Source organism: Aquarana catesbeiana, linkage group LG08 (assembly GCF_042186555.1).
Source record: "Aquarana catesbeiana isolate 2022-GZ linkage group LG08, ASM4218655v1, whole genome shotgun sequence".
NCBI classification, from domain to species: domain Eukaryota; kingdom Metazoa; phylum Chordata; class Amphibia; order Anura; family Ranidae; genus Aquarana; species Aquarana catesbeiana.
In genome coordinates, this window is record NC_133331.1 from 288435056 (window position 1) to 288462488 (window position 27433).

At 46.5% G+C, this 27433-nt stretch overlaps 2 protein-coding genes across 5 annotated transcripts; both read right to left on the bottom strand.

Annotated features, from left to right (window-relative positions):
• Positions 1-8945: 8945 nt before the first annotated feature.
• On the bottom strand, positions 8946-14166 carry LOC141104705 (uncharacterized). 3 transcript variants are annotated; one of them, XM_073594392.1, is made up of 2 exons: positions 13973-14166; positions 8946-11174 (listed from the first exon to the last, which is right to left on the bottom strand). In XM_073594392.1, the coding sequence occupies exon 2, from the start codon at positions 11024-11026 to the stop codon at positions 9233-9235; it is 1794 nt and encodes a 597-aa protein (XP_073450493.1). In that variant the 5' UTR covers positions 11027-11174; positions 13973-14166; the 3' UTR covers positions 8946-9232. The 3 variants fall into 3 exon arrangements, with proteins under 3 accessions (XP_073450493.1, XP_073450492.1, XP_073450490.1); XM_073594391.1 differs by having other exon boundaries at positions 8946-11171; positions 13876-14166; XM_073594389.1 differs by having other exon boundaries at positions 13876-14166.
• Positions 14167-17805: 3639 nt separating this feature from the next.
• LOC141104719 (uncharacterized) lies at positions 17806-26416 on the bottom strand. Of its 2 annotated transcripts, none has more exons than XM_073594416.1 (5): positions 26243-26416; positions 23727-23827; positions 23190-23378; positions 22978-23101; positions 17806-18969 (listed from the first exon to the last, which is right to left on the bottom strand). In XM_073594416.1, exons 2-5 carry the CDS (start codon positions 23802-23804, stop codon positions 17885-17887), a joined length of 1476 nt encoding a protein of 491 aa, XP_073450517.1. In that variant the 5' UTR covers positions 23805-23827; positions 26243-26416; the 3' UTR covers positions 17806-17884. The 2 variants fall into 2 exon arrangements, with proteins under 2 accessions (XP_073450517.1, XP_073450516.1); XM_073594415.1 differs by lacking the exon at positions 26243-26416 and adding an exon at positions 25221-26171.
• Between the last annotated feature and the right edge of the window lie 1017 nt (positions 26417-27433).

Here is a 27433-nt window from a genome sequence, read left to right on the forward strand (position 1 = left end):
TTCTTTGAAAATTTTCGGACGGTTGCAAATTTTTTCCTAAAAAGTTACCAGTCAGCAACGGGAAAATTTGCACAGTCGGTGATTTTTCATGGCTAGGATCAGACTCGAAAGGTGTGTGGGCACCTCAGTGTTTGTGCAGACCTCCTCGCATAGTTGACACTGTCAGGGGAAGCAGTAAGAGCAGTGACGGGGGAGGGGGATGCTAATGAAAGGTCTGGCTATGCTTAGACCTCCTCTGCCATGCCATTGCTTGGGGCTAGGTGAGTGCTGCTCACTTGGAGGACTTTGGTAGTTGCCTGATTGGACACATATTGATTGGACAGATTAGGTAGGTCATCGTTTTGATAAAATATAAAGTTGATTGTACAAAGATTATACGGTCCATGTTGTAAGGTGGATGGTGACCTCATCACAGATGTAGATGGTACCGGGCTTGAAGTTGCTGACCTCTCCCATCCAGGTGTCATGCTGATCCAATGCCTTTGATACTTTCCAATTCACCGACCATGAAGCTGTATGTGAACTTCTGACTCCATTGGTGGCTAATCGTTTCAAGGTTTCGGCAGAATGCCGTGAGAAGCATCAACCATGCTGACTTTTTTTTTTGATTGGGCGATGGGGTTGGAATTGACGAACTCGGAACTCCCCTAACCTGACGCTAAATATGAATCCATATATCCAACTGTTGATTGTCGGTCACCTCCAGCCGTGCAGTATTTTACAACCAAAGGCCAGTAGAATTCCCAAAAAAATGCTGCCATTACATTGAACCCTAAAACTCCAACAGGAATTCACCTTATTAAAATCAGAGTGGCAACATGATCAAAAAATATCGTCCCGTGGAGAGTTACTAATGGTTTTGGTAGACGGGTGGACCTTCACCAGGATCTGATGTACCTCATGGTGACACCCCTCCTTAGTAGGTGGTGGAAGAACATTGGAGGTAGACGTGTGTGATTCGTATAATTACTAATCAAAATTTGGGCAAATTTTTCAGTATTCAGATGTATCCGAATTCCAAATCACAACAGCAACAAATCCTCCGAAATAACGAAACATAATTTGTCCAAAATAACAAAGTTCGATTCGAATTTGGAAACGAATATGAAATGTAAACATATTGCAATTCTTATGCCGCGTACACACGAGCGGACTTTACGGCAGACTTTGCCCGGTGGACTTTTCGACCGACTTTATGACGGACTTTGCGAATGAACGGACTTGCCTACACACAATCCACCAAAGTCCGTCGAATTCGTACGTGATGACGTACGACCGGACTAAAATAAGGAAGTTCATAGCCAGTAGCCAATAGCTGCCCTAGCGTGGCTTTTTGTCCGTCGAACTAGCATACAGACGAGCGGACTTTTCGACCGGGCTTGAGTTCGACAGATAGATTTAAAACATGTTTCAAATCTAAGTCCGTCCAACTTTTGAGAAAACAAAGTCCGCTGGAGCCCACACACGATCGAATTGTCCGTCGAAATCCCGTCCGCCGGGCAAAGTCTGCCGTAAAGTCCGCTCGTGTGTACGCGGCATTAGACGTATAAAATGTGGCAGCCGCATTCGAATCCCAGAAAAATTTGAATGCAGCTGCCAAATTTTTAAACAAAGCGCAACTAAATTAATTCCGCAAACAAATTTAACTAAACAAAATTAGGTAATTAACAAATCGAAACAAAACAAATTCTTTCGTTCTGCACATGTCTAGTTGGATGGACCTTCATGCCCTTGTGAGGATCTTCCTAAGCTGCCTGTGAACCCTAAACAGTGGTTGGTGGTTAACGACTGCCCAAGCTTTCTGTTTGTAGAGGGATTTGATGGCTCATCAATGAAGAACAATCAGACGGCTTCTCTAACCTAATGAATGGACAGTGAAGGACCAGGGGGCCACCCCAAGGCCAAGTCCTCGTTAAACCACCTTCCAATCTGTATCCACCAAGAGATCATGAAGCTCACCTCAGTACAGCTCCAAGTCCTCAGCACTATCCTGGAAGGGACAATGAATAGATGGACACCCGCAGGACAGCTATACTGACCCCTGAGCCGGAAGAGGGGGGAGGAACTGCCTGCAGGACAGGCTATCCCAGGAAGCCTTAACTCCTTCACGCCCGGGGAAGTACCAACTCCTGGAATTTTTGGTACATATAAACTCACAAACTTCGGCCAACGCTAAGCGGTTCCTCTGTGTTTCTTAATTAGTGTGAATACTTAGAAAAGTGAAGCCAGATATCTAGTCCATTTTTTTTGTCCTATTAGTAACCATTTTATCTGAGTATATATCTATGTCCTAATCCACTTACTGTTGACAGACTCACTACCTCTGCTGGAAGTCTGTACCAAGCATCAACTTCTTTGGCAAACAATACTTTCTAAGGTTATCGTTGAACTTTCCAGTGTGAGGTCATGTCCCCGTGTTCTTGATCCACTTGAAGCCTGCAATACGTATATATGCGTCAGCAGTTTCAAGGATAATGCATGCAGCTATAGGCGTCATCCCGGTATTGCTTTTTTCGGCTTTGCTAATTGGCTGCTGGATTGCTTCAACAGACGGTAGAGGGGGGTCCCTCTCTTCCCACCGGTCTCCGGTGCCTCTCTGGGCTCTCCCATACCACCGGGGAGCCCAGAACTGAAGCTGGCGGTTCCGCCAGCTTACCATAGAAGTGATTGGGGACTGGAATGTCCCTGATCATCTCTATGAATAAAATATACCCTCTAGTGGTAGGGACTTATATGCAACAAAACGTCCAAGAACCTTTTTTATATAATTAAAAACGGAATTTTTTGAAAATAGTATAAAAAGTGCATTATTGAGATAGAAACAAATACACAGGTATGATAGCGACTAAATGATAGAATCAAAAATGAAAGTGCTAAACAAATGATGAAATCTAGAACATGTACAACGTGTGATGACACCTGATGTGTTTCAAGACAGTAAATCTCTCTCTTTTGGTCCCTCTATTTTATTCGGATGAATACTGTACTGATAAGCGGAAATCATTCGTTCTGGTATTGCACGAGAATTTTTTTTTGTCCTTGTCCCTTCAGGTCAATTTGGCATGAACTGTCGTGATCATCTCTCAAAAGCTGTGTACTAAAGATCAGATTATCGTACGATCGATTCGATAGTGGTATTTTTTGTCAGATTTTCTTATCGTGTGTACTAGGCTTTAGGTGCTCTCTTTTGGATGTGAACCCCTTCATTTAGCCGCAACTGTCTCTCGTCTGGGTCTAAATCCCTCTGTCCCTCTTTCATCCTCAACTGTACCTCTTCTAGACCAAATTCCCTCTTTTCCTTCACAACTGTCCCTGGACATTCTGGACCGAATCCTTCTGTCCCTCTTCTGCACCTGAATCTATCCATCCCTCTTTTCCTTCACAACTGTTCCTCTTCTGGATCCAAATCCCTCTGTCCTCCTTTTGGACCTAAATCTATCCTTTCCTTTTTTCCTCCACAACTGTCCCTTTTCTAGACCCAAATCTCTCTGTCCCTCTTCTGGACCCAAATCCCTCTGCCCCCCTTTTGGACCTGAAACTATTTACCTATCCCTCTTTTCCTCTACAACTATCCCACTCCTGGACCTAAATCCCTCTGTTCCCCTTTTGGACCTGAATCTATCTATCCCTCTTTTCCCCTACAACTGTCCCTCTTCTGGACCCGAATCTATCCGTCCCTCTTTTCTTCCACTACTGTCCCTCTTCTGGACCCGAATCTATCCGTCCCTCTTTTCTTCCACTACTGTCCCTCTTCTGGACCCGAATTCCTCTGTCCCCCTTTTGGACCTGAATCTATCCATCCCTCTTTTCCTTCACAACTGTCCCTCTTTTGGACCCGAATCCCTCTATCCCCGTTAGACCTGAATCCCTATGTCTCCCTTTTGGACCTGAATATATCCCATCGCTCTTTTCCTCTACAACTGTCTCTCTTCTGGACCCAAATCCTTCTGCCCCCCTTCTGGAGGCTTCATCATTGCTCTTACCCTTGGCCCTGAGCTTGACCTTCAAATCTGAGGATAACATCCAAACTGGCCAACAGGACATGATAAGCCATTTTGCTTGTCCCTCTTCTGGACCCAAATATAATATTTCACAGCTGTTCCACTTCTGAATTTTAATCCCTACAACCCTTTTGCCTTCACGTGGGGATGGGTTGAAAATGCTGACAGTTTTTGTTGCCATCTTGCTGGTGACAACAAATTCATCCCAAAGGTGTTCCATTTGGTTGGGGTCAGGACTCTGTGAAGGTCAGTCAATTTCCTCCACCCCAAACTCGCTCATCCATCCTTTATGGACCTTGCTTTGTGCACTGACCCAAATCATTTGGTGGAGGGAGGATTATGGTGTGGGGTTGTTTTTCAGGGGTTGGGCTTGGCCCCTTAGTTCCCGTGAAGGGATCTCTTCAGGCGTCACCATACTGAGACATTTTGGACAATTTCATGCTCCCAACTTTGTGGGAACAGTTTGGGGATGGCAGCTTCATGCTCCAACATGACTGCACACCAGTGCACAAAACAAGGTCCATAAAGATATGGATGAGCGAGTTTGGGGTGGAGGAACTTGACTGGCCTGCACAGAGTCCTGACCTCAACCTGATAGAACACCTTTAGGATGAATTACAGCGTAGACTGCGAGCCAGGCCTTCTCGTCCAACATCAGTGCCTGATCTCACAAATGCGCTTCTGGAAGAATGGTCAAACATTTCCATATAGACTCACTCCTAAACCTTGTGAACAGCCTTCCCAGAAGAGTTGAAGCTGTTATAGCTGCAAAGGGTGGGTCTACTATGGGACAGATTTATGGAATTTGTATGGTTTTTACTAGTAATGGCGGTGATCAGCGATTTTTAGCAGGACTGCGACATTGCGGCAGATAAATCTGTTACTAAGTGACACTTTTTTGGGACCAGTGACCCCAACAGTGGTCAATGCTAAAAAAATGCACTGTAACTGTAATCATGTCACTGGCAGGGAAGGAAGAGGTTAACATCGGGGTTGACCAAAGGGTTAAATGTGCTCCTAGGTGAAGGGGTTTTAAGGGTACTCCAGGTACATGATAGACCAGCCAAGGGTTAATACTGCAGACTACCGAAGACCCCCCCGGTACCGTGAGGCACTTCAATGAACACAAGATACACGGAATAAGTTCAAAGAATATGCCTACTTTATTGGGCGTGCTTTGTAACTGTGGCGGGGGTGCTTTGGCTGTGGGAAGACAGAGATCCGTGTTCCTGCTGAGCAGAAACACAGGATCTTCGTCTCCCCTACTAGCAGAATGGTGAACTGCCTCTCTCGTGGAACGGACCCGCCGACTGCCTCCCGATGTGTCCAATCACAGCGGGCGCCGGTCACCGCTGCAGCCCCGGAACAGCGAAATCACATACGTGGTTTTGTGCAGAAGAGCCGCCGCCCCGCAATCTATGTACGTCCGGCCGGCAAGTGGCTAAAATGTCTGAACATCGATGTGAAAATTTTAAGATGCACTGCAATAAAAAAAAAAAAAAAAAAAGAGCCAAGAGCCCGTAGATAGGGAGCAGAGAGTGTCTGCTGTGTCGTACTTATCCAGATATTCCTGTAGGTAGACTGGCCTTGCAGGAAAAGGCTCAGGTTCATATTAATCCTGGTCCCATTTCGTGTGTATACTTACCTTCTCTTCCCCACCTTTCCATTCACCATCGGGAGAAAAGAGAAACAGCCGGTACTTCCAGGTATGGGGGAGCATGTGACTCCTCTTTCTATCATGTGACATTAATGCTGCTCGACGATTGGCCATTCAGGCGCAGTCACCACCAAGGGGCGGGCGGGGGGGGGGGGAGTTCTCAGTCCTGTGTAGAGCACCAGCTAGGATAGTCTGAGAACTTACACTAAAAAATGGTTATTAGCGAACAGAAACACAACATACAAAATATCTGCTAAATCTGAAAGATTAAACTGCATTGAGTTTATAAAGCTCTGTGTGTGTGGATGAGGTTTTGGGGCTCATCACATGCTGTGATCTGTACAGTGTAAATCAACTTTTTTTTTTTTAACTGGTTGAAGCTGTGTGCAGGCAGACTATGTTATGGGGACACAGCAGCTGTATGAACACAGCCGCAGGTCCTATTTTGACAGGCATGTTGGTGAAGTTCTACTACCCCAAATACAGTGTGCATTAAGGACCACTCACCAACACCTGTTAACCACTTGCCGACCGCTGCACGCCGATATGGCAATGCTGGGCAAATGGGCGTACCTGTACGTCCCCTTTAATTGGTGGGGCTAGCGGGCGTGTGCGTTCAGCGTGACTGTGCCCGCGGCACCCGCGGACTCAATGTCCGCCGGTATCCCGGCGATCGTGTCATGGAGCCGCAGAACGGGAAAATGCAAACAAGGCATTTCCCCGTTCTGCCTTGTGACATGACAGAGATCACCGCTCCGTCATTGGGAGCAGTGATCGCTGTCGTGTCAGTGGTAGCCCCCCCCCCCCCTCACAGTTAGAATCACTCCCTAGGACACACTTAACCCCTTGATCGCCCCCTAGTGTTTAGCCCCTTCCCTGCCAATGTCATTTACACAGTAATCAGTGCATTTTTATAGCACTGATCGCTGTATAAATGACAATGGTCCCAAAATAGTGTCACAAGTGTCCGATGTGTCCGCCATAATGTCTCAGTCCCGATAAAAATCGCAGATCGCCTCCATTACTAATAAAAAAAAATGCCATGAAACTACCCCCTCTATTTTGTAGATGCTATAACTTTTGCCCAAACCAATCAATATACGCTTATTGCGATTTTTTTACCATAAGTATGTAGAAGAATACATATCGGACTAAACTGTGGAAAAAGTTTGTTTTTTTTATATATTTTTGGGGGATATTTATTATAGTAAAAAATATTGTGCTTTTTTTCAAAATTGGCGCTCTTTTTTTGTTTATAGCGCAAAAAATAAAAACTGCAGAGGTGATCAAATACCACCAGAAGAAAGCTCTATTTGTGGGGAAAAAAGGCTGTCAATCTTGTTTGGGTACAACGTCGCACGACCGCGCAATTGTCAGTTAAAGCGACGCAGTGCGGGATTGCAAAAAATGCTCTGGTCAGGAAGGGGGTAAAATCTTCTGGGGCTGAAGCGGCTAATTTAGGACCGGCTGCTATGTCCCCATAGAGTAACACAGGCTAATTCACACTATATGAGCCAGAGAACCCGTGTGAATGAGCCCTTCATTTTTTTTTACAACTTTCTTTTCACAATGCTGTGGGGGTGGGGCTTTGGTGAAATATCTTGGGTCTAAACAGACCTCCGATGTCTCACGTTTGAGAACATAGATGCCCAATCCTTTCTCTGCAGCCTCAGCTGTACTGCAAATGATAGAACAGGGAGTGCTCTGTACAGAGGTTCCCTGTTCACTCACAAACTGAAGCATGGTAAATAGTTAGCTATGCTTCGGTTCTAAATAAATGCGGTGAGTGATTGGTACCAATCACTTACCGGTGCTCATTCAAAAAAGGAAGGGGCCGGTAAATATGGAATCTTTACAATGGGGGCCATGGCAGCAGAGGGAAGGGGATCCTGGACAGGAGGGGTGATCAGTGTGGTGGTGGTGGGGAGGCATTTACTGGAATCGATCCCCTGTAGTTCCTCCCTGTAGCAGCTGAAAGCCAGCAGTAGAGGAGGAGATACGTAGCTACAGGGGGGACAACAGGAGATCGGCTCTAGTAAATGCAAATTTTAAAGCATCTATAATTTCAGTAAGTCAGTTCAGATTGTTTTTAATCATTTATGATTCTGAACATAATAGGCCCTGCAGGAGCCAATGGAGTAGACGATTAGGGGTTCCTGATCTTTTTCATTCAGCTCTGTTCCAGAATGAGTGATGTCCTTGGGAGCACCCATTTATAGTCCACTTACACAATCTACTCTTTGGAGCCTGCCCTTAACTGGCGGTGCCCAATACCCAGGAGAGCACTCAAGGAGCAATGAAACCTGTTTAGCAGATCACCAGCTTATTAGTACCCTCATTCAGCAGATCCCATGCTCAGTAGTATTCCCAGCTCTGCTGATTTCCCACTCTTTAGTAAGCCCCAGCCCTGCTGATCCCCGCTCAGTAATACCCTCAGCCCTGCTGATCCCCCACTCAGTAGGAACCCCCAGCTCTGCTGATCCCCCACTTAATAGTAAACCCCAACCCTGCTGATCCCCCGCTCAGTAGTAACCCCCAGCTCTGCTGATCCCCCGCTCAGTAGTAACCCCCAGCTCTGCTGATCCCCCACTCAGTAGTAACCCCCAGCTCTGCTGATCCCCCACTTAATAGTAAACCCCAGCTCTGCTGATCCCCTACTTAATAGTAAACCCCAGCCCTGCTGATCCCCCGCTCAGTAGTAACCCCCAGCTCTGCTGATCCCCCACTCAGTAGTAACCCCCAGCTCTGCTGATCCTCTGGTTTGCTGAGCCTCCTCTATCTCTCTGGTCCCCACTCACCTCCCGCTATATTGCTCCTACGCTGCTGACCACGTTAAACATCTGCTAGGTTTCTCCTGTTCCAGCCACCAGCTCTGTTGATCCTCTGCCACTCAACTCTCTCTCTCTCTCCGGTCCCCGCTCACCTTCTGTTATAGCATTCCCAAGTTGCACATCATGTGTGCCGTCTATTAGTTGCTCTGCTCCAGTCCGGACCCTGCTCACCTTTCTGCTGCTCCACACCAGATGTGACGTCTGCATCAGACACTCCCAGAATATATTCACATGAACCGGAAGTGACTGCTGATTATGTCTTTCCTGTTCACTTGTTGGTTTCCCAGTGCATCCTGGGATACCTCATACCTCCAAAACAAAGCGAGGCTAACACTGAATAAAAGCCCTCAAAAGCTACAGGTGGAGGCTTTGGAGACACTTTGAAGCACCAAGAAAGAGACATGGGGTATAATTTTTGAAGTGACGCAAAGCAAAAAAAAACACAACAGTATAAACTGTACTGCAAGCTTACCATTTTATTTAGAGACAGCAGCTTTGATTGGCATTCAGAGTGCTTTAAAAATGCTTGTCCAGTGCCACATTTTGAAGCAAGCGTAAACGAGCCCTTAATCAAGTATCAAAAGCTTAAATTGTCATCCACTTTCATGTAGAAATGGAGGACAGGGAGAAGGACAAGTGAGCAAAACAACGTTTAAACGGCAAGGTTCAATAAGAACCTAAATTGGCATCTGAGAATAAAATAAAAATATAAATAAAAAAAAAAGAAGAGTCCTCCCCTAGGCTTACGATTCGTTTTTAGCACTTGAGTGGTGAACTTTCCGATGAGCCACCAACCCAGAGCAGGAAGTAAAGGACAGCTCACAGTCCTGGCAAGCGTAGGGCTTTTCGCCCGTGTGTATCCGCTCGTGGGCTCTAAGGTTCCCGTTGCAGCTGAAACATTTCCCGCACTCCCGGCACTCGTACGGCTTTTCCCCCGTGTGGCTCCGATGGTGCAAGACCAGGCTCTTCTTGTCTCTAAAACATTTCCCGCACTCCGAGCAGGAAAACGGCCTCTCGTCGCTGTGGGTCATCTTATGTCTCGCCAGATCTGAGTTGATGGAGAAGCACTTCCCGCACTCAGAGCAGGCAAACGGTTTGTTCCCGGTGTGGTTTTTCTGGTGCTGGGCCAGGCTGCTCCTATCTTTGTAGCCTTCGCCGCACTCTGAGCACGTGTACGGTTTCTCGCCCGTGTGGGACCTCTGATGGGAGAGAAGCTGAGAGTTGCGGAGGAAGGCTTTCCCGCACTCGGAACACGAGAACGGTTTATGACCTGTGTGGATCTTCTGATGTCGGATGAGGTTTCCGTTGTCGCTGAAGCCTTTCCCGCATACAGGGCAGGAAAAGGGCTTTTCGCCGGTGTGGCTGCGTTGATGGACCACCAAACGGGCTTTGTCTCTGAATCCTTTGCCGCACTCGGAGCAGGAGAAAGGTTTCTCCCCAGTGTGAGTCTTTTCATGCTTTTTAAGCTCTTCCTTCAGGAAGAAGGCCTTGTTGCATTCTGAGCACTGGAATGTCTTCTCCTTGCCGTGCTTCCTCTGCACGTGGTTGACCATGGCCGCCTTCTGCGTGAACTGCTTCCCGCATTCTTGGCACTGGAAGGCTTTCTCGCCGGTGTGAATCTTCTTGTGCTGTTTCAGATGACTCTTGTGAAAGAAGTGCTTGTCGCATTCGGAGCACTCAAACACTCTCTTACCGTCGAGAACTTTCTCGGAGATGCCGCTTTCCTCGTCGTTCCTGGAGTGCTTGCGCTTTGCTTCGCCCGTGTGCGTTTTTTCGTGCTTGACGAGTTCATTTTTTACAGCGAACCGCTTATCGCACTCGCTGCAGGCGAACGGCCTCTCTCCGGTGTGGACCCTTTGGTGGCCCCGTAGGTGGCTACTGCGGGCAAACCCTCTTCCACATTCAGAGCATTTAAAGGGCTTTTCTCCGGTGTGGGTGGCCTTGTGGCTATAGAGGTGCGAGTTGGTGGAGAAGCGTCTCCCGCACTCTGGACATTCATAGGGCTTTTCTCCGGTGTGGGTCAACTGGTGGTGTCGTAGTCGGGGCATGGTCGGGAAGCTTTTGCCACATTCGGAACAAGGGAATGGCTTGGCACCTGTGTGGTTCATCTCGTGCCTGTGGAGCAAGTACTTCATGGTGAAACCTTTGCCGCATTCAGAGCACTGGAACGGCCTTTCTCCCGTGTGGCACTTCTCGTGCGTCGAAAGGCTTGTCGTCGTTGCAAATCTTTTCCCGCACTCGTCACACTGGTACGGCTTCACCCCAGTGTGGGTGCGCTGATGGACCTGTAGGTGCTGTTTTTGAGTGAAGCGTTTGCCGCACTCTGAACACTCATAAGGGCGCTCCCCCGTATGAGTCCTCTGGTGGATGGTGAGCAGAGAGTTGGAAATGAAGCTCTTCCCACACTCAGGGCACAAAAACTTGGTCTTTCCTTTGCTTGTTGTATCTCCATGATCTTCTTCAAAGTCTGTCTCGGAATAGGAGTCCTCCTCAACACTAGTAGTGCTGCATTCGGTGCTGCTATCGCCGTACTCCATAGCTGGTGCTACAGTTGTTTTCCCTTTCAACTCTTTATAGGTCTGCTGCAATGGATTCTGGGAGAGGACTAGTTCTTCACTGGCACATGTATAAAGCCAACTACTGAGATCTCTCCATCACGCTGGCTGGATCCTGGTGGTGAACCTACTGGAAGGGAAAATATTAGATATATGAACCGGATGGGCACTAAACACAGATTTCATCATAGTTATGTATCAATAGGCACCATAACATGAGCTTATTAACACAGGCTGCAAATTTGTCATCTTTTTATGGTTATGTGTCCCTGTAAGAGTTCTTAGCTCACCTCCTGTTTGGGGGACAATATTATTGCAGGGACAGGAAAGGAGAGGAAACCTCTCCAATGGGGCTTTGGACACCAATAATACCTTCCCTACCTGATCTAGAACTATATATGGTGTCACTCTCTGCAGTATATAATGTTCAGGATATAAAATATTTTTGGATTTGGAGGAGACTGGGGGCAGTACAGAGTGGGAGGAGACTGGGGGTCATATTACAGGATTGGGAGGAGACTGGGGGTCATATTACAGGAGTGGTAGGAGACTGGGGTCATATTACAGGAGTGGGAGGAGACTGGGGGTCTTATTACAGGGGTGGGAGGAGACTGGGGGTCTTATTACAGGAGTGGGAGGAGGACAAGGGGTCATATTACAGGAGTAATATGAAAAATGGGTGGATGGATTTAGGTCCAAAAGAGGGACAGTTGAAGAGGAAAGATGGATGGAGGGATCTGGGTTCAGAAGAGAGACAGTTGTGGAGAAGGAAGAGGGGATTCGGTTGCAGTAGAGGGACAGTTTTAGGTGAGAGTGATTCGGGTCCAGAAGAGGGACAGTTGAAGAGAAAAGATGGATGGAGGGATTTGGTTCCAGAACAGAGACAGTTGTGGAGAAGGAAGAGGGGATTTGGTTGCAGTAGACAGACATTTGTAGAAGAGAGGGATTCAGGTCCAGAAGAGGGAAGAGGGTTTCAGATCCAGAAGAGGGACAGTTGTACAAGAGAGCGACTCAGGTCCAGAAGAGGGACAGTTGTAGGAGAGAGCGATTCAGGTCCAGAAGAGGGACAGTTGTAGGAGAGAGCGATTCAGGTCCAGAAGAGGGACAGTTGTAGGAGAGAGCGATTCAGGTCCAGAAGAGGGACAGTTGTAGGTGAGAGCGATTCAGGTCCAGAAGAGGGACAGTTGTAGGAGAGAGCAATTCAGGTCCAGAAGAGGGACAGTTGTAGGAGAGAGCGATTCAGGTCCAGAAGAGGGACAGTTGTAGGAGAGAGCGATTCAGGTCCAGAAGAGGGACAGTTGTAGGTGAGAGCGATTCAGGTCCAGAAGAGGGACAGTTGTAGGAGAGAGCGATTCAGGTCCAGAAGAGGGACAGTTGTAGGAGAGAGCGATTCAGGTCCAGAAGAGGGACAGTTGTAGGTGAGAGCGATTCAGGTCCAGAAGAGGGACAGTTGTAGGAGAGAGCGATTCAGGTCCAGAAGAGGGACAGTTGTAGGAGAGAGCGATTCAGGTCCAGAAGAGGGACAGTTGTAGGAGAGAGCAATTCAGGTCCAGAAGAGGGAGGGTTGAGAAGGAAAAATGGGTTGAGGGATTTAGGTCCAGAAGAGGGACAGTTGAAGAGGAAAGATGAATGGAAGGATTTGGGTTCAGAAGAGAGGATTTTGTTGCAGTAGAGGGACAGTTGTAGGTGAGAGGGATTCAGGTCCAGAAGAGGGACAGTTGTGAAGAAGGAAGAGGGGATTTGGTTGCAGTAGAGGGACAGTTGTAGGAGAGAGGGATTCAGGTGCAGAAGAGGGAGAGTTAAGAAGGAAAGATGGATGGAGGGATTGGGAGGAGACTGGGGGGTCATATTACAGGAATGGGAGGAGACTGGGGGCAGGACGGAGTGGGAGGAGACTGGGGGTCATATTACAAAAGTGGGAGGAGACTGGGGGTCATGTTACAGGAGTGGGAGGAGACAGGGAACATGTTGCAGTTGTGGGAGGAGACAGGGAACATGTTGCAGTTGTGGTAGGAGACTGGGAACATGTTACAGGAGTGGGAGGAGACAGGGGGTCATATTACAGGATTGGGAGGAGACTGGGGTCATATTACAGGAGTGGGAGGAGACATTAGTGACCCCAATCTTGCCAGCTCCGGGGGCCACACAAGCACTATGGGCCCCGGATATACAAAGTCTGGCACACAGCGCCAGTATTAGAGGTAAGTGGCTCTCAGACGGGTAGGTACACTTTGCAGTGATTTCTCCTCCCGGGGACCGATAGACGATGGGATGGATATCCGTCCCCCATTGTCGTATTCCTATGAATAACATTGAGGGCGGCACAGTGGTGTAGTGGGTAGCACTTTCGCCTAGCAGTAAGAAGGGTCGCTGGTTCGAATCCCAACCACGACACTACCTGCCTGGAGTTTGCATGTTCTCCCTGTGTCTGTGTGGGTTTCCTCCGGGTACTCCGGTTTCCTCCCACACTCCAAAGACATGCTGGTAGGTTTATTGGCTCCTGTCTAAATTGTCCCTAGTATGTACGAATGTGAGTTTGGGACCTTAGAGTGTAAGCTCCTTGAGGGTAGGGACTGATGTGAATGTACAATGTATATGTAAAGCACTGCGTAAATTACCGGTGCTATATAAGTACCTGCAATAAATAAATAAATCAGACCAGGCCCAGCTGGCTGCCACTCTCTTAGTTGGCTGCTGTCAGCACTACCACCCACCCCCTGGCATTTATGGGCACCTTAAGGCCTCTCCTATTGCTAGAATGGGGTCCAGCGCACACCTACCGGCCATAATAATAATACAATGTATATAGGAGGCCCCCTCCATGCACTCACCCCAACCTCTGCCCGCACACTCACTCCCAGACTAAAGTGCAAACTTTCACCAGCACTGCGCATGCTCAGCCTCTAATAAGTTCCTGTACGTGCGTACAGCGTCCTGTCGCATGGCCTGGAAAGCCGTCATGAAGCCCCCCCGCGGCCATTTTGGGTGAGGGCAGCTCGCCACAGACACACCAGTTCGGGTCCGGGAGTGGAGCGGGTCCGGTCGGAGGCTGCAGAGGGGCGCACGGTGCTCAGACGGCAACGAGGACTCACCCCCCCCCCCGCACTATGTTCACCCACGGAGAAAAAGAGAGCAGCGGGGCTGAGCAATGGCTACACCGCGCTACGGTGCTGCGGAGGAGTCATTTCTTAAATAGGAGAGAATGTTCTGCACACCGCCACCTGGAGGCCACCGCCAGAACTGCACGCTGCCAGTCATTTTTCCTTGCAATGGGCTCAATTCACTAAGCTACCACACCAGGATAAGGATACTGATATGAAAAAATTAATTGAATTATTTTTAGTTGTGTCCAATGAAATTGGAAAATGATCATCACATGGCTGAACATATAGTGCCTTAAAGGGTTAGTTCACATTTACAGAAAAACTGTAAAAGCTAAACTGACACTGGACAGTCTCCCCATCCCCCGTACTTACCTCTGGGTTGCCGAGCTGCCAGCACCCATACAGCTCCAACAGCCTCAAGCTTAGAAATCCTCGCTCTCCTCCTCTGTCGGGGGTTACCAGGACGGACCAGATGGATTCCGATTGACCAGCACCGTCAATGTGATGATGTCACTAACCAATCAGAATCCATCTGATTCATCCTGGAACACTGACAGAGAAGAGGGGGGGGGGGTTTCTAATCTCCAGTCACCTAGGGGTGCTGACAGCTTGGCAACCCAGAGGTAAGTACAGCAAGGACTGGGGGGTGGGGAGGGTGTCTGGTGTTGGTTCACTTTTACATCTTTTCTGTAAAGGTGATTTGAGCCTATAAAAGTAAAATACATGGAGGAATTTGGGTCAAGATTTGTGGTGGATCAAGGGACATGGATCCAGAAGAGAGAGAAATGAGGAGGAATCTGGGTCCAGAACAGGAAAAGTTATGGAAGTGATGGAGAGATTAGGATCTGGAAGAGGGACAGCTACTGAGAAAAGAGGGAAGGATACATTTTGGTACAGAATTGTGGAGGAAAGAGGGACAGAACTTGGGATCGAAAAGAGGGACAGTTACAGAGTAAACATGGATGGAAGGATTTGAGGCCAGAAGGACAGTTGAGGAGGAAAGATGGATTGAGGGATTTGGATCCAGAAGAGAGACAGTTGTGGAGAAGAAAGAGTGGAATTTGGTTGTAGGAAGGAGGGATTCACATCCAGAAGAGGGAAAGCTGAAGAGGAAACATGGATTGAGGGATTCAGGTACGGAAGAGGAACAGTTGAGGAGGAAAGATGGATGGAGGGATTTGGGTCCAGAACAGAGACAGTTGTGGAGAAGGAAGAGGGGATTTGGTTGCAGTAGAGAGACATTTGTAGGAGAGAGGGATTCAGGTCCAGAAGAGGGAAGAGCATTTCAGGTCCAGAAGAAGGACAGTTGTAGAAGAGAGCGACTCAGGTCCAGAAGAAGGACAGTTGTAGGTGAGAGTGATTCAGGTCCAGATGAGGGACAGTTGTAGGAGAGAGCGATTCAGGTCCAGAAGAGAGAGAGTTGAGAAGGAAAAATGGGTGGAGGGATTTAGGTCCAGAAGAGGGACAGTTGAAAAGGAAAGATGGATGGAGGGATCTGGGTTCAGAAGAGAGACAGGAAGAGGGGATTTGGTTGCAGTAGAGGGACAGTTTTAGGTGAGAGGGATTCAGGTCCAGAAGAGGGACAGTTGAAGAGGAAAGATGGATGGAGGGATTTGGTTCCAGAACAGAGACAGTTGTGGAGAAGGAAGATTTGGTTGCAGTAGACAGACATTTGTAGGAGAGAGGGATTCAGGTCCAGAAGAGGGAAGAGGGTTTCAGATCCAGAAGAGGGACAGTTGTACAAGAGAGCGACTCGGGTCCAGAAGAGGGAGGGTTGAGAAGGAAAAATGGGTTGAGGGATTTAGGTCCAGAAGAGGGACAGTTGAAGAGGAAAGATGAATGGAAGGATTTGGGTTCAGAAGAGAGGATTTGGTTGCAGTAGAGGGACAGTTGTAGGTGAGAGGGATTCAGGTCCAGAAGAGGGACAGTTGTGGAGAAGGAAGAGGGGATTTGGTTGCAGTAGAGGGACAGTTGTAGGAGAGAGGGATTCAGGTGCAGAAGAGGGAGAGTTAAGAAGGAAAGATGGATGGAGGGATTTGGGTCCAGAAGAGGAACAGCTATAGATGAAAGAGGGATGGAGGGATTTAGGTCTAGATGAGGGACAGTGGTGGAGTTAATAGGGACAGTTACAGAGGACTGTGGGATTTAGGTCCAGAAGAGGGATTTGGGTCCAGAAGGACAGTTGTGTTCAAAATATGGATAGAGTGATTCAGAAGAGGCACAGTTGTGGAAGAAAGACGGATGAAGGGATTTAGGTCCACAAGAGGGACAGTTGTGGTGAAGAATGAAGGAATTTGGTTGCAAAAGAGGGACAGCTGTGGGAGAGAGGTTATAGGGGATTTGGGTCCAGAAGAGGGACATTTGTGGATGAGAGGGATTGAGGGATTTGGGTCCAGAAGAGGGACAGTTGTGGGAGAGAGGGATTTGGGTCCAGAAGGGGGACAGTTGTGGGAGAGAGGGATTGAGGGATTTGGGTCCAGAAAGGGGACAGTTGTGAACGAAAGAGGTATGGTGGGATTCAATTCTAGACAAGGTATGGATGTGGAGGAAAGAAGGAGAGTTACAGGGGAAAGAGGGGCAGAGGGATTTGGTTATAGAAGATGAACAGATGTAGAGGAGAGAGGTGGAGTGATTTAGGTCTGGAAAAAGGACAATTTTACAAGAAAAGAGGGATGAGGGTAATTGGGCCCAGAAGAGGGATGGAAGGATGTGGGTGCAGAAGAGGGACAGTGGAAAAAAGAGGGATGGAGTGATTTGTGCCTGGAAGAAGGACAGTTGTGGAGGAACAAGATACAGAGGGTTTTGGATCTAGGAGGACCTTAGTGAAGACAAAATGGTTGGGGGGGGGGGGAGTTCTGTGCAGCTGAGGCTGCAGAGATGGTGATTGAGGACTGTGTCCTCAATCACCTTTCTCTGTCTCAAAAGTGAGACATTAGGGGGTCTCTTTAGACCCCTGATATTTCACCAAAGCCCCCCAACAGGACTGCCAAAAAATTGTAAAAAAAAAAAACAAAAAACAAAAAAAAAATTGTAAAAAATAATTGACAAAAATACATTTTTAATTTTTTTTAAATAAAAACAATAAAAAATTACTGATACCATCCACTGCTCTACTGACACCAACCTCTGTCTTATTGACACCATCCATTGCTCTACTGATACTGGCGTCTGCCCTACTGGCAAAGTCCATTGCCTTACCAACACCATCCACTGTTCTACTGACTCACCCCCTCCACTACCCTACTGACACTGTTCACCTTTAAGGTAGCGCAAGTTTATATTTTTACAGTGAAATTTGTTATATTATATTTTTCCCTACTATTTAATTATGTCTTTGCTTAATTTCTTAAAATTATTAAAAAAAAAAAAAAAAAAAAAAAGAGGTGCTGAACCCCGGAGATCTTTGATCTCTTTCATGTTGTTCAGGTAAGTCGCCACCTCTGAAAGGTTGCCTACCCCTGGTCTAGTCAATGCGGTATCTCAACCCAGTGGCACTTAGCCAAAAGAAAATCCCCCGTTTCAGATGGCCGAACCTTTTAACGGGTTTTCAAAATCAAGGCCACAATCTGAACAGGACCCTCACATCAATATATCCATCAATGACAGTGTACAGACGCACGCTTTAAACTCCGGGTTTAATAGCAAGAGGCACTTGGAAAAGGTTAACAAGCTTTTATTTCCGAAAGAAAACATAAACAAAAAAAAAAAAAAAGAAAAATGAAAAAAACTACTCCGTCTACATCTGTGGAAATGCGATTTGTCCTCTATGAATTTTCAAGTGTCTATTCAAGTCGTTTTTCTGTGCGAAGCTCTTGCCGCACTCTCTGCAGATGAATTTCTTAACGCCGGTGTGACCTCTCTGGTGGGAAAGAAGGTTGGAGCTCTGGGCGAAAGCCTTCCCGCATATGGGGCAGACGAAGGGCTTCTCGCCGGTATGGATTCTGCGATGGGTGATGAGTGCCGAATTGCAGGAGAAATGCTTGCCGCAGTCTTGGCAGACGAGCGGCTTTTCCCGTGTGTGGATCCTCAGGTGGGTGACCAGGTGCGACTTACAGATGAAGTTCTCACCACACTCCGAGCAGACGAAGGCCCGCTCCCCGGTGTGGACGCTCTGGTGGCGGACCAGGTGCGACTTGTATGGGAAGATTTTGCCACACTGGTTGCATGTCAGCTTCTTCTTCTTATGAAGCCTCTGGTGTCTCATTAGATCTGCGTTGGTAGGGAAGAGCTTGGAACATTCAGAACAGTTGTAGAGCCTTCGGGGCATTGGCATCGCCTGGAGTGATGGAGTTGGGGCAGGCTTGATGTGAATGGCCCGGTTGAGCGCGTTGTGTCTCATTAGCATGGCACTCATTTTCGGAGCGTTGTTGATGTTGGCTTTGGGAGGTTGCCGGACCGGGTTTGGCCTGTAGCCAAGGGCCCGAGGGATGTAGAGGTGTTGAAGGTTCATTTCTTGGCGAGAGACTGGTTCTTCTCTTCTATAGAACATCGGACGTTTGGTTTGAGTTTGTTGGGTGGATATATAGATGACATCCTCATCATCGCTTGAGTCAGTCTCTGGAGCTTGGGCATTAGAAGACGTGTACTGAGCCTGTATGTAGAGCTCAGCATTGTGGAGATCTTCGTCATCGTCATCATCGTCATCATCACTCGAAGAGGAATCATCTGATTCAGTGCTCACAGATCTTCCTGGCTTCTCACTTGGGTTATATATTGTCAGGTATTCTGTCCGCGGGATGGGCCTAGGGACAATTCCTCTTATGCCCCTGGTGGACTGAAATGTAGGATGAAATACTGCAGAACTTTTAGGTTTCAAGTCATCTGTTAACAGAAGATTTAGTTAGGATTAGAAAATTGTTCAAAGAGCTTATAACGTTGTAACTCAACTAAAGCCTCTATATTATAGCAGAACTAAACACTTATATAATTTCCAGGCAAGGAAGCTGCTATCTTGGCCTTTTTTTGATTTTCAACTGCCATGGTGCTACACATGTGACTATTTATGACACCAACCATTTGATGGTTTGACAGTTGGGTTGAAAGCACGTGCCGGGAATGTAACTGTTTTTTTAAACTGTTAAATTAATGGGTTTAGTTCCGCTTTAAACCCATCGATTTATTGGTTTCTCAAAACAGTTTTATATATATATATATATATATATATATATATATATATATATATATGTGGCAAGCCAGAAATGATAGCTGTCATACCTGCTTCTGCTCTCAACCAAATTATCATGCTATCAAATGGCTGGTGTCATAACTGATCCCATGTGCAGCACCATGTCAACTGCAGATAAAACAGAGGCCAAGATGGCTGCTTCCTTGGCGGTAAAGAATAAGAGGGTTTAGTATCACTCTAAACCTAATGTCCTGCTTTTTGACAAATGCAGATAAACTGGGTGGTGGAAATCTATTAAAGCTCAACTCCAAGCTGTTTTTTTAAAAGTAGAAGAGACCCCCCCCATAATGCAGAGAGCAGAACTGACGTCATCACGTCAGCCTGATTCCTGCATCATTTAAGAATAGGACCCTACATGTCACATGATCTGCAAGAAGACTTCGGGGGGGGGGGGGGGGATGCGGGCTTTAACCACTTAAGGACTGAGCCTCTTTCTGAGATTTGTTGTTTACAAGTTAAAAACTGTTTTTTTTTGCTAGAAAACAACTTAGAACCCCCAAACATTATACATTTTTTTTTTACACCCTAAAGAATAAAATGGCGGTTGTTGCAATACTTTCTGTCACACCGTATTTGCGCAGCGGTCTTACAAAAAGCAACATTTTTGGAAAAAATACACTTTTTGAATTAAAAAATAAGACAACAGTAAAGTTAGCCCAATTTTTTTTTTTATATTGTGAAAGATAATGTTACACCGAGTAAATTGATACCCAACATGTCACGCTTCAAAATTGCGCCCGCTCATGGAATGCCGACAAACTTTTACCCTTAAAAATCTCCATAGGCAAAGTTTAAAAAATTCTACAGGTTGCATGTTTTAAGTTACAAAGGAGGTCTAGGGCTAGAATTATTAACGATCGCGGCGATACCTCACATGTGTGGTTGGAACACCGTTTTCATATGCGGACGCTTCTCACGTATGCGTTCGCTTCTGCACGCGAGCTCGTCGGGGGCGGGGCGCCTTTAAATTTTTTTTTTTTTTCTTATTTATTTTACCTTTTATTTTTTTATTTTTACACTGTTTAAAAAAAAAAATTGTTTTATTCCTATTGGGGAATGTAAAATTAAAAATTTGTCATTTAAAAAAAAGAAAAAAAAAAGGCCCTTTAAGAGCTATGGGCGGAAGTGACGTTTTGACGTCGCTTCCGCCCTGCAATGATATGTAAATGGGTGGGGGCCATCTTGCCCTCACTCGTCTCCATGTCAGGCCACAAGAAGGACCCGATCGCCTCCGCCGCTGCCGACGGCTCCGGTAAGCGGCAGAGGGCACCGGAGCGCGACAGAAGGGGGGGGCCCTCTCCCACCGCTGATAAAAGTGATCTCACTGCGAATCCGCCGCAGAGACCACTTTTATCTTAAACTGGACCACTCACTGAAGAAGAGAATACCGGGGTTATGGCAGCTAGTTGCTGCCATAACAACGATATTCCTCTTCAAACAGCCCACATATAATGACGGTGGGTGGTCCGGAAGTGGTTAACTGTGTAAATACCATTTATTACAAATTTTGTTCTTGTAGGCTTGTGCTGGACCAATAAATCCAATGGGCAATTTGACAGGTCTATACACACCCACTTCAATGAAATGATCTCCTAATAGTCATCAATGCACATACAATAGATACAGCTTTATGTAGACATAGATTGTTCAATATTTCTTCTATAGCAGCCATTCTCAACCAGGGTTTCTCGGAACCTTACGGTTCCTCCAGAGGTGGCTAGGGGTTCCTTGAGCTGTGGCTAACTGACCTTCCATGTGATGATGCCTGCATAGTTCCAGGTCCAACACCACTTGGCAGAGCCAGAGGCATGATTGTAATGGTGGGATTCTGACCATGAGCAGTCTTCCCATCGGCCAATACCAATGTAAGGGTCGATGTTCTCAGTGGCCACTAATGCCACTTAGCAGGGATTCTCTAAACCTGAACATTATTGCAAGAAATCCTTTGGAGTAAAAAGCTTGAGAAAGACTGTTATATAGGGACTCCCGTAGTCCATACAAGTACATGTGAAATAAATATGCAGAAGTATACAGTATATGGACACTGTCTCTAAACCCATGACCCATGGGCACAGCTGTATTCCATAGATTCAGTTGTGTCCCGGACACGTCTGTAACAGGGAGCTCCATGATCTCTTCAAAGACTTATACCCACACAACTTATGTGTGCTTCCTCAAGCAGAAGCCAACAAAATAATGTAAAGGTCTTTTTATGGCTAAGTTCACCTTTTGTTTTCTAAATTCCAGCTCAGCTATGTACCAGTATACCATTATTGTACCTCTGTTGCAGAAAAACAAAAGCTTCCTTTAGATTTATAAAAAATATGAAATAGGAGGATCCATCTATCTATCCATTCACTCTGTATCCAATCAAGCAGGCCCTTGCACTACATCAGGGGTGTCCAACCTGAGGCCCCAGAGAGTTTAGCACGTGGCCTGGGCCCGTCTGGAGGGGCGCTGGGGATGCCGTGCACAAATAGCAGGTGTGGCAGCCTACATTGACAAGCCAGGCAAATGCACCCCTGGAAGGGAGCCGTGCAAACCTAGTTGATGGGTGCAGGGTGTGTGTGCTAATGAGGTCAGCTGGTGAACTGCTTCCTGTGTCTTACTGGTTCTCATGTCTAAAATCTACATACCAGGAAGTCATGAAGCATTCTATGGAACACCGCAGGGGCTAAGGTAAGGCCTTGTTCTAAAAAAATCAAAGAAAGTTTAGTCCACCAGACTAGTACAAAAACATGGGCAGAATTCTAAAGAAATTCACAAGTTTTAGAACCTGGAAAAACCAAAATTTTACTGGATAAGCACTAAGATTACAATTGCTGCCCAGCCTTACCAAAATCACCAGAACTTGGGTGATGATTGGGACTGGTACCCTCAAGATCTCAGCATACCTATAGATATATTCGGGGGGGGAGGACGACAAGGTGGGTTGGAATTTTTTTTCGGCTAAGGCTGAAAGGCGTTTACTAAGAGCAAAGACATTAAGGGTCCTACAAAAAGAGTATCTATGTCTGGCTACCTATCAAGCAATAGTTGGATCATTATTGTTCAAGACCATCCTGGGTCTACAAAAGGAGTATCTACAGTATGTCTGGCTACCTATCAAGCAATAGTTGGTTTGTTAATCTTCAAGACCATCTTGGTTATAAAAAGGGAGTATTAAGGTCTGGCTACCTATCAAGCAATAGTTGGTTCGTTAATCTTCAAGACTATCTTGGATCTACAAAAGGAGTATCTATGTCTGGCTACCTATCAAGCAATAGTTGGATCCTTAATCTTCAAGACTATCTTGGATCTACAAAAGGAGTATCTATGTCTGGCTATGTATCAAGCAATAGTTGGATTGTTATTCTTCAAGACCATTTTGGGTCTACAAAAGGGCATCTATATGTGGCAACTTATCAAGCAACAGTCGGATCGTTAACCTTCAAGACCATCTTGGGTCTACAAAAGGAGTATCCATGTTTGGCTCTATGACCAACCTAAAATGTTCTTGGAATCGTCTGAAGAACATAATTTATACTAACAGTGGCCCAAACAGATCGTAATGCTCAATCCGATTTACAGGATATAATATTGTGAACCCGTGCCCAGATTTTTTTTCAAGACATTCAAATGCAAGTCTTTACATAATATCTCACCCTGTGGAGCCCGAGGTTGATGGCCCTTCATCATGGCTTCAGTGTACAGATCCTTGTGTCCTTCAAAATATTCCCACTCCTCCATGGATAAGTAGACAGCAACATCCTCACACCTTACGGGAACCTGACACACACAATAAGAGAGTGTGACTATCCAGGCACATCCCTTGTCTGTTACTGGATAATGTCCCAGAATTCCCGGCACCGCTCACCTCTCCCATTAGCAGCTCAATGATCTTGTTGGTCAGTTGTAGAATCTTCTTGTCATCTCTCTCAGGTCTCAGGGAGGGAGCTGGAGATTCTGTGCTGGGGCTCTGGCTCCGGCTTGAACCCTCCAAGACAGGGGGGTGACTACTGCTGGGCGTCGCGTCATCAGCAGTCTTCTTTGAAGGTACATAATCCTAGGTGATAACAAAGTGAGAGAAGTAATGTCTTGTAATTCCTCTCCAGGATACTCCTCGCTTGTCAGGTCTGTGTTTTATTAATAAAGGTAAGAATGATGTCATGTGACCTCCCAGAATCCTCCTCACCTCTCTGGTCAGGTCTGTGTTTTATTAATGGAGATAAGAGTGATGTCATGTGACCTCCCAGAATCATCCTCACCTCTCTGGTCAGGTCTGTGTTTTATTATTAGAGATAAGAGTGATGTCATGTGACCTCCCAGAATCCTCCTTGCCTCTCTGGTCAGGTATGTGTTTCATTAATAGATAAAAGAGGGATGTCATGTGACCTCCCAGAATCCTCCTCACCTCTCCGGTCAGCAGGTAGATGATCTCCAGGGTGATATTCAGTATCCTATCAGTCATCTGGTTCCTGTCTTTCTCCATCCTCACGGAGTCATATAACCGTTCTGAAACAATATAACAAAAAATGTTCTTACGGACCTGGCACCGGGTTAGCTGGTGTCAAGTCACTCATGATGGTACACAGTAGTCGCTTATTTACCATTTGCTCCAGTATTGTACTACCCCTCCCATAATAGTCAGGCTCCTGGACCACTCTAAGTGAGACACCGGAGCTGAGCACAGAGACAACTGTAAAAAATGGCTGGTGAGTGACCAATAGACACAGGGGTTGGCCACTAGAGATGAGCTTGTGTTTTTTCCGAACTAAGTTTGGGTCGGAACCTGGAAGTCAGCTGTCACTCCGGGGCCAATGAGCCCATGAACACTGACATAACATGACCATGTGGCCATATCAGGTCAATAATGTCACAAGCATCCCCGCCCCTTTAGGTATGACCAGCTGCACAGTGGGCAACCCTCCACACATAGTTCATTGGTCCAGGAATGACAGCTGACTTCTGGGTTTGGACCTAAGGCTCATCCCTGGTGACCTCCAATACAGCCAGCAATTTGAAACCACTGGTACCACCAAAGACTGACCTATGGAGGACTACAGGCACAGAGCGATACAAACCACCAGCTAGCAGAGTGCCAATATTTAGGCCACACCCACTTTTTTTTAACCTTTACGAAACAGAGAATGTGTTATGTGTTATGGCGTGCCCTGTCCCAGGTAATGATGCTGGCTCCTGGATCCTGTAACAGTAGGTCCCTAAAGGGCTCTACAAGATACCAGTGACCCCACGAATGTGCTTTGGCTAGAAAGAAGACCCTGGATGGTGTGCCCTGTCCCAGGTACTGATGGTGGCTCGTTGGTCCTGTAACAGTGGGCTGGTCTTGTAACAGTGGGCCCCTGTAGGGCTCTACAAGATACCGGTGACCCCACATGTGCTTTGGCTAGAAAGAAGACCCTGGATGGTGTGCCCTGTCTCTGGTACTGAGGCTGGATCCTCGATCTTGTAGTAGCAGGCCCTTATAGGGCTCTACAAGATACCAGTGACCCCATGTGTGCTTTGGCTAGAAAGTAGACCCCGGATGGTGGCTCCTCAATCCTGTAACAGTGGGCCCCTATAGGGCTCTACAAGATACTGGTGACCCTACGTGTGCTGTGGCTAGAAAGAAGACACTGGATGGTGTGCCCTGTCCCAAGTACTGATGGTGACTCCTCAATCCTGTAACAATAGGCCCCTATAGATCTCTACAAGATGCTGGGGACCCCACATGTGCTTTGGCTAGAAAGAAGACCTCTGATGGTGTGCCCTCCCCAGGTACAGATGCTAGCTCCTTGTTCCTGTAACAGTGGACCCCTATAGGGTTCTACCAGTTGCTGGCTTTGGTTCGAGAGAAGACACCGGCTGGTCACTGCAGTGTAATGTGGTTGGTTGAGAAATACTTTACCTGTCATCCTTGGAAAAAACATCCTCCCCCCGCGCGGTTCGTCTATTTCAACTGGTATCAGCCAATGGGACGCAAAGAAACCCTAAAGGAGGAGTCCACCCGAATTTAACATCGCAGCTACAGGTGGAGGGGTTGTTCGTTTAAATTACTGATCGAACTTATATATCTCAAGGCAAAGGTGGAAAAAATAAATATGTTTCTGACGAGGAGATCTCCATGGAATGTGGGTGGGGCCGGGAACACATTGTGATATTTTGTCAGCCAAATTCTATTTTTGGAAAAAAAAAAAAAGGAAACGTTTGTAGAGAATTTTCAGGACTCCGGAATATTCTTCTTCGCCTGCGAATGTCCGTTAATAATTATTCAGCCCCCGTTCCATAGCCAATGAATTAATGAGAAAGAATGTGTTCTCTGTACATCACTATGGTATAAGTCAGAGCTACATAAACGTATAATGATAATAGTGTGTGACTGTGGGGGGACATTAGAGTGTAAGCTCTTCTGGTGCAGAGAGAAATGTGACTGGCTGTGTCCTCTGTACAGTGTTATGGTATATGTCAGAGCTATATAAATGTATATTATTAATAGAATAGGATGTTGGACATTAGAGTGTAAGCTCCTGTGGTGCAGAAACAGGCGAGATGGGCTCAGTGTTCTCTGTACAGCACTGCGGTATATGTCAGAACTATATAAATGTATAATAATAATAATAGACTATTAGTAGACATTAGAGTGTAAGCTCTTGCGGTGCAGAATTTGATATATTAATAATAATAATTTATATATCTAATATATATAATTATTATATATAAAGTATTAATATATATAATAAGTGATAATAATAAATGGATGTATGGAGAATGATGATCAATGATGGAGGATCTCCCTGTGCTGGGCTCTGCACATTGCCTGGCTGCTCCACTGTCCACTCCTGGGCTCATCCCTGTACAGGTGCTGTGTGGCTCCTCCCCCCTACAGGCCGCCCCGCCCCCCTCCTGTCCGCTGGAAGGCTGATGGCTCACCTGTCTGGCCAGGTCACAGCCGGATTGGCCGCACTATAGGAGACACATCTGCCTCCAGTTTGCAATCACTAAAATGTAAACTCCCAAGAACATGTCGGCTCTTTATTATGTCACCGGGCTGTCCCTGCGAGCGCTGGAGCGCAGCAACTATTTTCCACACGTGTCCCCGGTGATGGAGCCATGATCCCGGAGCCGCTCGGCCTGTCCGCAGTAGGATTGTCACCGGAAATATGGCCGCCAACCTCGCAGCGGGACTGTGCAGAGGGAGAGGGGGTCAGACTTCCTGTGACGTCACCGAGCCCCCCCTACCAACCTTCCCTAAGTGTGGAGGGGGCGACACCAACACTGTGAGGGGGCGATGTGTGATATCTGCGGATATTATCTGTATAAATCTCAGAATATTATATTATACCACCATCAACCTCCCTCTTCATCACCCATCATCATCACATTATACCACCATCACCCATCATCATCATCATATACCACCCATCATCATCATCATATACCACCCATCATCATCATCATATACCACCTATCATCATCATCATATACCACCCATCATCATCATATACCACCCATCATCATCATCATCATATACCACCCATCATCATCATATACCACCCATCATCATCACATTATACCACCATCAACCTCCCTCTTCATCACCCATCATCATCACATTATACCACCATCACCCATCATCATCATATACCACCCATCATCATCATCATCATCATATACCACCCATCATCATCATCATCATCATCATATACCACCTATCATCATCATCACATACCACCCATCATCATCATCATCATATACCACCCATCATCATCATCATCATATACCACCCATCATAATCATATACCACCCATCATAATCATATACCACCCATCATCATCATCACCATATACCATCCATCATCATCATCATATACCACCCATCATCATCACATTATACCACCATCACCCATCATCATCATATACCACCTATCATCATCATCATATACCACCTATCATCATCATCATCATCATATACCACCTATCATCATCATCATATACCACCCATCATCATCATCATCATCATCATCATCATATACCACCCATCATCATCATCATATACCACCCATCATCATCATCATCATATACCACCCATCATCATCATCATCATATACCACCTATCATCATC